This window comes from Oryza brachyantha, chromosome 10 (assembly GCF_000231095.2).
Source record: "Oryza brachyantha chromosome 10, ObraRS2, whole genome shotgun sequence".
Taxonomy (NCBI): domain Eukaryota; kingdom Viridiplantae; phylum Streptophyta; class Magnoliopsida; order Poales; family Poaceae; genus Oryza; species Oryza brachyantha.
The window spans coordinates 9,240,409-9,252,080 of NC_023172.2; the positions used below are offsets into that span (position 1 = coordinate 9,240,409).

The following is an 11,672-nucleotide window of genomic DNA, read 5'->3' on the forward strand; positions in this document are numbered from 1 at the left end:
CCACGTGGGTAAATATGATACATGAAAGAAAGACAAAATAATGGTTATGCATAACAATGGCTTATATTCGACTTTTAACATTTATTATAAATAAATTGTTGCATGAGATAGGTAAAAAGGAAAAAAAAAGAGTAATAAAAATGATTTTATTGTATTAATTAAGAAACTATACATGACTACATACGATTATAAAATGAGTTGCTGACGTGGATAAGAAAAAAGTCAATCATAAGCCTTTAAACATGTAAACATGCCCTAAGACTTGCAGAAAATGGTTCTAATTTTTCCCCGGAACCAAAGACATAGCAGTAAAACGGAGAGCCATGAAACCCATAGGTATTTATATCAGTATTAACAATCAACAGGCAGGAAATTAGTAGCAACGTCACAAAAACAAAATGAAAAATGAAAATTTCTGCGGAGAAAAGATGTCTAGGATTCTCAAGACCAGTAAGCACACGCCCAAGAACAGAGAGACCAGTGGATCGGAGTGACGCCACCGGTAAGCAGCGAGAAAAGGCAGCTCGATCAGTCCCGCGACGCCGACTGGAAGATGAGGAACGCGGCGGCGACGCCGACCACCCCGGTGAGCGCCAGCGCCAGCGTCGGCACCGGCGACGTCAGCCCCACGTTCTGCAGCAGGACCAGAATCAAACCCAACTCGATCATCATCTCACTGACTGAATTAATTCCCCTTTTTTCTCTCTTTTTTTTTCTGGTGAAATCAGCACGGTTTCCTGATCAATCGCTCGCTCACCTGGAGCACGCCTTTGCCGGTGGTCAGCTCGACGGTGACGGCCCCGACGAAGCCGAGCATGGCGCCGCGGCTGAGCCACACGTCCAGCCCCCCGCCGCCGCCGCCGCCCTTTGCCCCCTGCTCGCACCGAACGGTCAGGGACCTCGCGCTCCGCCTTCTCGTGCTACCCCTCCTCATCCTCACCAGCGACCCTGCCCGTTCGAAAATGACAAGCTCGATCACATGCATGGTGTGAAGAAACGGGGACGAAAGAAGATTTTTAAAAAAAAAACAAAAAGAAACCCAAAAATTATCAAGAAATTGCTACTACCTGAAGACGCAGAGCACGCTGGCGTCACGGACAAGCGCGAGCCGCGGCCATGGCCTGGAAGCGGAGGAGCGACATCACCAAGGCAATCAAATCGTACCAATCCGCAAAAAGAATAAAGAGCACTACGGAAGCAGCAGCAGATCAGCCATGGACAAGAGGACCATCGGAGGAGAGGTACGACCACCACCTACCTGGTGCGGCCGCGAGATGGTGGAAGCGAGGAGGAGCAGAGGATGAGAGGAGCTGGGCCATGGATGGGTAGCTGCTAGCTTGCTGTTTCTTGCTTGGAGATCGAGGAGAGGAGGGTTGGGGAAGAAGAGGAGCGGTCGGTGCGTGCCTGCTGCTTCCTGTGGTTTCTTATCCGCGCGCGGTGGCAGGTGTGGAGCGAGCTCGCGGTGGTTCGGTTCAGTTCAGCGGCCTGGATGAGGGTCTAAGCTTGACCGTTGGATCAAAACATAAGCGGCCCAGATGGATCGCTCCGTGCAAGTCTCAACTCTCAAAAGAGCAGCTGTGATTATGGGTGGTAATGGGTCAATCACTTTGCCTATAAAATTTAACAGTTAGGTTGAAAATAAAATTATATAGAGTTTTGAGCTAAAATTTTTTAAGAATTAAATAGGGCTGCAAAAGTACTCAAAAGCCTTGACCCATTACCACTCCTAGTTGTGATTGGTTTCTTGGCAAACGTGTGATCACTTGTTTGTTCTATTTGATTGTTGTGTTTTGGTGCAGAAAGACAAATTCATTTGATATAGTTCATAGCCAAGGTAACCGGTATAGGGATACTGCGTAGGAGCATCACTCCATGCCCTTGAGCTCATACTCCTAAATGACGTCACTGTTGAATGTCTCATCTACTACTAAGTGAAAATGCTTGCAAGTGGAGCTGCAGCAGGCAATGAGAGTGTTGCCAATAATGTTAGAGACCAGATTGAGGAGGTCAAGGAAGAAGTCAACATTGACGAACCTCATCATCATGGCCAACTGCCTTAGGGCCTCATGAGGTGTGGATCAACTTGATGGGCTATGACCTTGCCTCCTCTTGCAGCTTATGATGTGCATCGTCGCTCATAAGCAACTCTATCTTCTAGATTCAGTGGTCACCAGTGGTCGCTATCGCCGAAAGTGCATTTAGGATTTTGAGCCCCTAATTTGGAATCCTTTTATTTACAAAAGTAACTAGAAGAATACCCGTGCATCATGGGCTAGGAGAATGATTCTCTAATCAAGACCGGTGGATTAAATGCATGGGATGATCTTTTATCACCATGTCCATCATGGCCTAGAAGTTTAGAAGAAGAAATAGTGAAATTGGTAGGCATTTTTTTAGATTGTTTAGAGTCACGGTGCATGAACCAGGTTTGGATTTAGGTCATATCACATGAAGCATGTATTTGGACGAAACTAGCATACATGGTAGAATGAACTTCAATCTTTTTGATAATCATAAGAATGATACAGGGTGAATCTTGTGCGTCATGGGCCTAGAGGTTACACAAAACGATGGGTGCGATGTCGTCAAATTACACCACCTCATAGACCCTTTGGCTTGTGTGGTTGCTAGTGCCTTGTGTTTTGCGAGGCTTGCATGTATGTAGAGTTTTTATTTGTCATTTTAAATATAATCAAAGCAGGCACGACTATATCTAATGCATTAGCCATAAACATCAAGCATGAATATAGTACACCAATAAATCCAGACTACACATCTCACAAGGTCATATAGAATTATATAAATTGTTTTCTTAAACAGTGTCGATGAAGGCCATTAGTAGGGAAGGCTCTATCAAAGCGACCAATAGCCTTAGGACCTCCTCATACGAGGAGTGGATCAACTGAATGAACTACGACCTTTTTCCTCCTCTTGTTCCTTGGGACGTGGATTGCTACTCCTAAGAGCAAGTATAATAGCAAGTTGTAAGCTGGCCTAATGATGATGTGAATGAGAGATGGAAGGAGAGAGAGAGGAGAAGCGAGCTACAATCTTATAGCCAGCTCAGGCAAAGAACCAAGAAACTCTATTAGAGACATATGAGTCATGCATTAATAATGAATAACTAACTATTGTATGGGTGGGCAAAAAGAAGAGTACAAAAGAGTTTTATAGCTAGCTAGCTTATTGGCTATATTATTAGCTTTGCTCTAAGTGACTCTGGCTCGTAATGATCGGGTGTTTGGTGGTGTTCATTCCTCTTCCTCTCTCTCATTTATTAAAAAGTTTTCTTCCCCTCTTTCTTACCTATAGGGATCAGGGTTACACCAGCTTGGGCTATTAGAGCTTGTTCGTTACGGTATATAAGCCTTGGGGTATTCTGGAACAACTAAATATGTGGGCTCAATTTGTTGTATGTCTCATGTGTTCTAGAAACTCCCAACCTTTTATGTGACACAGGGCACTTTGGTCTTGTGCCGACGGAATGATCGAATTCAATTGAGACGGATTTTTATTCCACACCATACATAAAGCAAGGAGCTCTTGCAGATGCTCCAATTAAAACGAAATTCAATTGTCCTTAATTATTTTGAGATTGCAGCCACACCAAACTTGGTCTGGAGGAACCTCGTGAACGCCACCACCTCCTCCGTCTCCGGCATCACGGCCCTGGCCGCGGCGGTGGCGGCGAACCGCTCGCTCCACCCGCAGAGCAGCGGCGTCGTGGAGGCGTCCAGGAGGCTGAGCCCGTTGAGCCTCTCGCACGCCCAGAGCGCCGGCAGGAAGCAGCCGAGCGCGACGTCCAGGAGGCCCGGGGAGGCGGCGCCGCGGCCAGAGAAGAAGGCCCCGCCGTCGCTGCGAGCCGTGAAGGCCTCCTCCAGGAGCTTCAGTGCCGCGCGGGCGTTCGTCGCGGCGGCGGCCCGGGCTTCCGGCGTCGGCGCCAGTGAGATGGCGTCCAACGCTGGCCAGAACTGCAAAAATTGGGGATGATCAATCGTTAATCGTAAAACAATCATCAATTATTATCAACAAGTTTAATTAGTCAACGAGTAAATTTTACGATTATATACCACCTCCGTTCCATAACGTAATATGTTTGATTTTTTTATAACCTTGGGTCATTCGTCTAATCTAAATATTTAGTACAAATATAAAAAATGACAAATCATGCTTAAAGTTCTTTTGTTAATAAAGTAAGTCACAAGTAAAATAAATGATATTTTCATAATTTTTTAAATAAGATAAATGGTCAAACATTATAAAAAAAGTCAAATATATTATATTATAAAACGGAGAGACTAGATCATATCATTGGATGACACATACTTTAAAAAAAACTTTATCCCTCATTCCATACTTTTTTGGATCATTATATCTCTTCATGTGCATCCAAGTAAGATGATAGTAGAAATAGATCTCCACGCTCTAATGAAATTAGATTAATGGTTTAGATTTATTTTGATTATTGGCAGAGATCACCAGCAGGACACTTGTTACTCATGATTATGTAGAATTTAGTGTTAATTAATTAACACCGTCCAACTACCTTATCATCAATGTAGACGGTCCAGAAGCGATGCATCGCGCGCTCGTACGGGTCCACCGGCAGGATGCCGCCGCCGGCGGCGCCCCACGCCTCGTCGACGTACTGCACGATGACGGCGGACTCGCAGATGGCGCGGCCGTCGGGGAGGAGGAGCACGGGGATCTTGCCGTAGACGGGGTTGGCGGCGAGGAGGCGGTCGCTCTTCCGCGGGTGGAACTGCTCCTCCACCAGCTCGTACTCCACCCCGCGCAGCGCCAGCGCCATGCGCGCCCGCAGCGTGAACGGGCTCAGCTTCCCGCCCAGCAGCCGCACCCCCTCCGCCGCCGCCGCCGCCTCGCCGTTGGGTGCCCGCGCCGCCATCGCACGCTGAGAAAGAGAGCCTCGAATCGATGCTCTCGCTTCTGCAAGGTTTCCCTGACTGCTTAAATGGAGGTCGCTCGCCGTCGCCGGTAGAGGTAGGTGGGTAGCTGCGGCGCGTGCGTGCCGTTGCGAGCTACTCCTTGCAGATCTTTTTTTTCTTTTTCTTTTGCACGAATCTTGGCGCGGGCGCTCTCCTGATCGGACGGCCGCAGTGGCGGATACGTCTCGTTCGCCGATTGGTCGCGTGCTCGCGGTCGCTTCCACTCTCTCTCCTCCGCTGCTTCGCTCAGCCGCCGCGCCGGAGGGGACGACGAAGGCCGGAGAGCTCGCCGTCGGGTTGCGCCGGTACGAGACCTTGCTCTTCTCCTTCCTGGTTTACTCGGAGCTCCCCTGACTCGCCCGCCTGCTCTGCGCAACCTCGGTAACCCCTCCTCCTCCCCTCTCGCGACGGCTTCGCCGTGCGCGTGCCCTTGGGAGCTCGCCGACCCCTTCCCCTTCTCCGCCGTCGCGCGAAGGGAGCGGAGTCGGTCCAGTGCGCCGGCAAGCCTCTCGTCTCCCGACGGCCATAAGCCCCCTCTACTTTCGGCCCCTAAGTTCGTCTTGATTTGGGAATTCCGCTGGGATTTCTCGAAGCAAACGCTGTGATTTAGGAATTTTGAAGCTTTGTAGCATAGCTAGTATGTACTTATGCTTGCTTGGATTCTCTCATTTGTGATTGTGTATGGATGAGCTTCTCGGTGATCTCGTGTGCAGTTGTGTTGGTTTCACTGATGGAGATGGGGATGAATTTCGTGCAGCCCAATGCTAGATTTCCTGTGTCGCACAAGTCCATCTCGTTGGATATCAAGGTGAGATTCTGGCTCAAGTAACCTATCAGATCTTATTTGGGGCTTATTTCGTTGTGAACTAAAGGATATACGACAGTTCGATAAAACACCTTTAGAAAGGAAAAAACAGTGTAACAGAACTGTTCCTGATGAGGGGTCAATGGGACATATGACCAGATATCATTAGCCACTGTCTTAAGGAAAAGATATCGTCTGTCGTTGGACAGAACATGATCTTCATTCGATAATGTTGCTTTGTCAACCATTATCACTTTGGCAAATTGTGATGGCTCCTTGCAAGAATCACATTTGCATAGTTTGGTGGTAGTTATTTGAGTTCTTTGCGTGCAGCTAAATTATTTTCATTCTGTTTTCTAGGGCAATAAGACAGACATTGTAATCAGCAAGTATGAGGATAGATTTCTGGTCAGTTACACCTTGCAATTGATATTTGATCGGATGCCAAGTTTTCACATTTGAAATATGCTCACGTATCATAAATCTACAGGTGATTGTGACACAAATAGGATGCATGGGAACCATATTATCTGCCAAGTATGTTTCCGACTCTCATGCAGATGCCTTTTGATTAACATGTAAACATGGTTTATTCTGAGCATTTCCAGTTCAGGATAGACAATTCGTTCTGTGCATTGCCAGTATGGTGCTATTGAAATTTGAAACCTTCAAATCTCTGCTTTTAGATGATGGTTCTGAAAGAGCAGTGAGAATCCATCAACATATATATGTCTTTGTGTTTATTTCCTAGTTGCAAAAAGGCTAGGTAACTGTTGAGCATAGATTTTGATGCACATCAGGTCATAACTCATAACTTTCTGGATGGTCTAGTTTATGCAGGATAATGCTTCTGTTCTTTCTTCAACATGATATGTGATAGTTCACAGATAGCACTTTATTGATGATATTCTGACTATAAGGTGACAGCAATGTTATGGAGGTTTGTAGCTTAGGAAAAGCTAACCTGATAACATTTTATAGAAAAAGCTAGGGCATTGCTGCTGTTGTTGTTACTATGTGCTATTTTTCCTTCCACATTAATATTCCTGATCACGCTTTCTTACTCCTTAATAGGAAGGAGGAAAGTGTTTTTTCTGATCCAACCTACAATGTATCTGTTCTTTTTGGAAAGAGAGATGAGGTAAGATTATTATATTGTTCAATGTAAGTTCTGACCATGGATACATCTAATGAATGTGCATATTGTTGTGATTGCAGCCATTACTACTAGCTTGTGCACGCCAACTTATTGAACATATAAGGTTTGATCTGTTCACCATTTACTTCCGCTATTTGGTTTCCCCACATATTCAAAAACTTCTTTTATGATATCTTCTTGCTTCTCATGCAACTAAAAATTAAACTTCATGCTAGTTTCATGGATATGCACTTGAAGCTGTGTCCACATCTATGTATGATTCCTTTTACTTTTGAACATAATTTGTACCAATAGGCGACTCTTATTTTAATCTGCCGTTGGATTTCATTATGAAGATACAAATGTCTCCGAACAATAGCCATTTGATTGTGGTCAATGTAATTATATCTTCAACTATTTTGGTGACTTTTTCATTGCTGAAGTTATTTACGTAATGTCTCCAACTATGGCCATTTGATTGTCCAATTCTCTGATTTGTAAACTTTTCCTTCGCATTTGTACCGCACCCCATTTTCTAAAGACACGGTAAAGGAATATTATGTATGAGGGACTGTATCTGTATTGCTGTTTTGTGCAGCTGAACTCGCACTTGTTTGTTGCAGTGGTAGTGGCTCAGCACGTTCATTGATGATTTCTCTTGGTCTGAAGGATCATTCCCAGGTATTTTAGCTTCCTTTCACATGTCTGTAATTCTTCGTGTTATTTTTTCTCCTGCATCTTGGCAAATCAGCAAGTATAGTAAACTATTCATGCGTCTTAGTGCAGTCTGATGATAGTCTCATCATTTTTTGTATTGAAATCAATAGTGTTCTCGTGTATGTCTGATGCAATTTCGTCATTTCTGCAGGCAACAGTCAAAGATATAGTTTCCACCATAATTGAGAACCGCCTATGGTAATATTTTATTAAACCAAGCTGGGTCTGGGATGGGCAGGGAACAAATATGCAGCTCATCAGCAAAGAGATGTTGACATATTTTCTGTTGAATACTCCCTTGCTCTTCTAGAATTTTGTAACTATGATTTATTTGGGGTTGATCTACCACAAAGTGATATCTCCACCAAGTAATTCTGTAACCAATGTTCTACAAGTTTCGATGATAGTTTTGATGAGTATTCAGGTCTATGATCTTTTTAATTCTAATGCTTGTACTCATGTTGCATTGCTAATTTCTGGCCTAAATTTGTCCCAAGCTGGCATGTTCACCTAATATTTTTCTCTTGACAATAAATTGTATTATGAAAACCCACCTCCCGTAAAATCTGATGATTTGACCATGCACCTCCACAGAACATGAGAGTCAATTGAAGAACTGACCCCAAGTTCCCAACTCGATCGACACAGGGAAAATTATCTTACGTAAAAACCAATCCTGCATGCATGAACAATTTAGAACCAGCACAAGGCATCATCAAGCAGCAACAGATGAAGATTACTTGCAGAAAATTGCAGCATCTCATGGTACAATTACGTCAAAGCAAAAGCACAAACATGCAACGAGAGTAAAATCTGTGCAGTTCTTTCGAGCGCAGGAAATTTATATGATTTTCACAGAAACATTTTAATCCCTTCAAAAATTATCAAGAAATTCCTCCAAACTGAATAAGCGGTGAACATTATCTTACAAAAAACAAAAGTAAACCTTGGAACAAAGAATGAATAGAGTCGTGAGAAGTGAAAAAATTCCAGCGTCAGCAACGGAGCCTAATTGTTGCATGGGTCTTGCCGCTGCTACCGTTAGAGATTTATATCTGTACGGTTAAAGATAACAGAGTTAAATAGAAATTCTACAGATAAAAAAAATTATAGAGAGATATAATAAAATATTTATGTGTACTCTAAATTTCTCTCTTATGTACACGATATAGTAAAGATTTAGATACATACCGTTAGAAATAACAGAGTTAAATAAAACCTTTAGATTTAAAGATAAAATCATAGAGAGATACGATAAAATATTTATGTTGTACTCTAAATTTTTCTCTCGTTTATACACGATAAATATACTACAACGGTTAATACAATACACAATAGATCGTAACTTTCTCTCTATTCAATTTTTTCACAGCTACCACCTTGGCCCTCGTCGCCATGACGCTGAGCGCCACCGTCACCTCCATCTCCGGCATCGCCGCAATCGGTCGACATCTCGACGCCCTCCCATGCCCTGACAGCCACCGTCGCCTCCATGTGCGGCATCACAGCCGCCGTCGATCAACATCTCCTCGGCCTCGCCCCCGGTGTCCTCGTCGTGGCAAAATTTGTCGAAGCCAAGTTCGGTGCCGTCGTCAAATCGGAAGATCAAGTCACCATCCGATCTTTGGAAGTTGCCTAAGAGATCGAGCCACGGCGCCACCGTCGAGGGGGAGCCCTGCTGCGCGTCGCCGTCGGCCATGGCGGCGGCGCCGCCGCCGTCTGCCTGCGGCTCCTGCTGGTCCTGGAGGACGCCGTAGTCGACGAGGCCGTACTGGTGGCTGCTGTAGTCGTCGGCGGCGGCGGCGCCCTGCGGTGGCGAGAGCTGGTGGTCGACGGATGCTGGCGCCGGCGAGTTCTGCCCGGTGGTGTCCGGCTCCGGCGGCCTCACGGCGAGCGGCTGAATCAGCGGATTCAGCGGCCAATCTGTTGTATCATCTTCCTGGAGGTAGTCATCGTAATCCATCGGCTCGCCCGGTGACAGCAACCCGTCCGGCGAGGTCAAGCTCAGCGGCGACAAGAGGTCGAACATTGCCCAGTCTTCTTCTTCCATAAGCTCAGTGCCTCTCCGCGACGCCGCGTACGGCTGCGAGGTCGAGGCGACGTTCGACTGGTCCGCCATGGACATCATCCCTCCGGCCAGGCCGGGCGCCACCTGCTGCAGTGGAAGCGCCGACGCCGCCAACCACCCGTCGAAGCCCTCCGGTGGAGGCAGCGGCAATATCAGCGACGACGATCCGGCCAGGTCCAGCGAGGTCAAGCGCAGCGGCGACAAGTCACTGTGCTCGACCATCTCCCAGTCTTCCTCTTCCATGAGGTCACTGCCTCTCCGCGACGCCGCGTACGGCTGCGAGGTCGAGGTGACGTTCGACTGGTCCGCCATGGACATCATCCCTCCAGCCAGGCCCGGCGCCACCTGCTGCAGTGGCAGCGCCGTCGCCGCGAACCACCCGTCGAAGCCCTCCAGTGGAGGCAGCGCCAATATCGGCGACGACGATCCGGCCAGGTCCGGCGAGGTCAAGCTCAGCGGCGACAAGACACTGTTCTCGAACGTTTCCCTTTCCTCTTCCATGAGCTCGGTGCCTGTCTGCGACGCCGCGTACGGCTGCGAGGTCGAGCCGACGTTCGCCTGGTCCGCCATGGACATCATCCCTCCGGCCAGCCCCGGCGCCACCTGCTGCAGTGGCAGCGCCGTCGCCGCCAACCACTCGTCGAAGCCCTCCGGTGGAGGCAGCGCCAATATCGGCGGCGACGACCCGGCCAGCTCCAGCAGTAGCTGTGGCGCCGGCGGCAACTGCGGCGGTATCTCCGTCGACGCCGACGTGGAGGGCTCCACCACCTCCTCGTCCTCCTCCGCCTCCTGCTCCTCCTCCTTCCTTCCCATCTTGTACAGGCGGTACACGGCAAGGTCCTCGAGCTTTCCCAAAACCAACAAAATTTTATCAATCAAGGCGCCGAAATTAATCGCATCCAAATTCGATCAGCCGACGAACACGATCAAGTCAATCACAAGAACAGATCAAGAGATCAAGTGCGCGATGACGACGCGATGCAGATTGATTTAAACGAAGCTAAATTAGTAGCTCGAACTGACCTCCTTGTTCTTGGAGCCAGGAATGAACTTGCAGAACTCGTGCATGCCCCAGTTGGTCTTGACGGACTCCGCCTTCTTGTCGCCGCCGAGCCTGCGCTCGTAGAACACCATGGTGAGCCTCTGGCCGACGGCGACGTCGCGGCCGCCCTTCTTGGTCTCCACCGTCTTGCTGCCGCCGGAGGCCTTCCACGTCCCGCCGTTCGTCGCCCTCACCGGCCGCCTCTTGTTCCTCCCCGCCTTCGCCGGGTACTCCCTCCTGCTGAAGAAGTAGATGTAGTCGTCCTCCATGCGCTTCTCGTACATGCCTGCATGCATGCGCCATGACCACCGCCCAAACCCCAAACTAAGTAGCGTAGCGGCGTCCCCGTCGCCGGAGAAGAAGAATAAGGTGGAAGGAAAATGAGCGCGCGTACTGTAGAGAACGGCGGGGTGGAAGTCGAGGATGCGGAGCTCGTGGAAGACGTCGTTGAGGGCGCCGGGGAGCTTGCCGCGGAGGAGCTTGCACCTGAGCATGCGGATGAGCTCCAGGTCGCTGGGGACCATGTAGAAGCCAACGGGCTGCCCGTGCCGGTTCTTCCCGTACTCCTCCACCACCTTCTCCTTCCCCTTGCTCTCCTTGCCGCCGCCGCCGCCGCTGCCGCCTTCCCCATCCCCCGGCGGCAATGCCGCCATGGCTGGCTACCTACCTACCTACCTAGCTCGCTCGCTCGTTCGGTCCGGGGAGTTGGCCGGAGTTGTAGTGGATCGGGAGAGGGAGAGATCAGCTTGGCCGCGTCGATGTCGGTCGCGGGAGGCGTGGCGCGGGGTGCGTATTTGAGGGAAGCCGAGACCCGGGAGAAGAAGTACTCCTTTTTTTTTTTTGGCGGGAGCGAAGCGGTTGTTTGATTCGGATTCGGGTTTGAAATTGAAAGGGGTTAAGAGTATGATTTGGTTTGGAATCCGGCTCCAACTCCAGTTTTGGCATGCAACAGCCTG

At 48.3% G+C, this 11,672-nt stretch overlaps 4 protein-coding genes across 4 annotated transcripts; 1 reads left to right on the forward strand and 3 right to left on the reverse strand.

Annotated features, from left to right (window-relative positions):
• Positions 1-333: 333 nt before the first annotated feature.
• LOC102707432 (stress enhanced protein 1, chloroplastic-like) lies at positions 334-1,432 on the reverse strand. Its single transcript, XM_015841784.2, has 4 exons — positions 1,259-1,432; positions 1,068-1,121; positions 758-948; positions 334-633 (listed from the first exon to the last, which is right to left on the reverse strand). The coding sequence occupies exons 1-4, from the start codon at positions 1,317-1,319 to the stop codon at positions 529-531; spliced, it is 411 nt and encodes a 136-aa protein (XP_015697270.1). The 5' UTR covers positions 1,320-1,432; the 3' UTR covers positions 334-528.
• Positions 1,433-3,377: 1,945 nt separating this feature from the next.
• LOC102703620 (probable glutathione S-transferase BZ2) lies at positions 3,378-4,958 on the reverse strand. The gene is made up of 2 exons (XM_040528458.1): positions 4,547-4,958; positions 3,378-3,971 (listed from the first exon to the last, which is right to left on the reverse strand). The coding sequence occupies exons 1-2, from the start codon at positions 4,904-4,906 to the stop codon at positions 3,585-3,587; spliced, it is 747 nt and encodes a 248-aa protein (XP_040384392.1). The 5' UTR covers positions 4,907-4,958; the 3' UTR covers positions 3,378-3,584.
• Positions 4,959-5,094: 136 nt separating this feature from the next.
• LOC102707712 (proteasome assembly chaperone 3) lies at positions 5,095-8,111 on the forward strand. The gene is made up of 8 exons (XM_006661682.3): positions 5,095-5,251; positions 5,660-5,754; positions 6,112-6,159; positions 6,242-6,288; positions 6,826-6,892; positions 6,970-7,013; positions 7,513-7,570; positions 7,758-8,111. The coding sequence occupies exons 2-8, from the start codon at positions 5,677-5,679 to the stop codon at positions 7,806-7,808; spliced, it is 393 nt and encodes a 130-aa protein (XP_006661745.1). The 5' UTR covers positions 5,095-5,251; positions 5,660-5,676; the 3' UTR covers positions 7,809-8,111.
• Positions 8,112-9,020: 909 nt separating this feature from the next.
• Positions 9,021-11,369, reverse strand: LOC102703903. The gene is made up of 4 exons (XM_040527991.1): positions 11,111-11,369; positions 10,698-11,002; positions 10,461-10,520; positions 9,021-10,379 (listed from the first exon to the last, which is right to left on the reverse strand). The coding sequence occupies exons 1-4, from the start codon at positions 11,367-11,369 to the stop codon at positions 9,021-9,023; spliced, it is 1,983 nt and encodes a 660-aa protein (XP_040383925.1).
• Between the last annotated feature and the right edge of the window lie 303 nt (positions 11,370-11,672).

Bases quoted from the DNA above. Each gene is read 5' to 3' on its own strand.
- LOC102707432 (XM_015841784.2), bottom strand. From the start codon at position 1,319: ATGGCCCAGCTCCTCTCATCCTCTGCTCCTCCTCGCTTCCACCATCTC. The intron at 1,122-1,258 runs GTAGGTGGTGGT...CTCCGCTTCCAG, and splicing joins CCATCTCGCGGCCGCACCAG to GCCATGGCCGCGGCTCGCGC. The intron at 949-1,067 runs GTAGTAGCAATT...TCGAACGGGCAG, and splicing joins AGCGTGCTCTGCGTCTTCAG to GGTCGCTGGTGAGGATGAGG.
- LOC102703620 (XM_040528458.1), bottom strand. From the start codon at position 4,906: ATGGCGGCGCGGGCACCCAACGGCGAGGCGGCGGCGGCGGCGGAGGGG. The intron at 3,972-4,546 runs GTAGTTGGACGG...CAATTTTTGCAG, and splicing joins CCGTCTACATTGATGATAAG to TTCTGGCCAGCGTTGGACGC.
- LOC102707712 (XM_006661682.3), top strand. From the start codon at position 5,677: ATGGAGATGGGGATGAATTTCGTGCAGCCCAATGCTAGATTTCCTGTG. The intron at 5,755-6,111 runs GTGAGATTCTGG...TCTGTTTTCTAG, and splicing joins CCATCTCGTTGGATATCAAG to GGCAATAAGACAGACATTGT. The intron at 6,160-6,241 runs GTCAGTTACACC...ATAAATCTACAG, and splicing joins AGTATGAGGATAGATTTCTG to GTGATTGTGACACAAATAGG.
- LOC102703903 (XM_040527991.1), bottom strand. From the start codon at position 11,369: ATGGCGGCATTGCCGCCGGGGGATGGGGAAGGCGGCAGCGGCGGCGGC. The intron at 11,003-11,110 runs GTACGCGCGCTC...GCATGCATGCAG, and splicing joins CCACCCCGCCGTTCTCTACA to GCATGTACGAGAAGCGCATG. The intron at 10,380-10,460 runs GCGGAGGAGGAC...CCGGCGCCACAG, and splicing joins GGAAGGAGGAGGAGCAGGAG to CTACTGCTGGAGCTGGCCGG.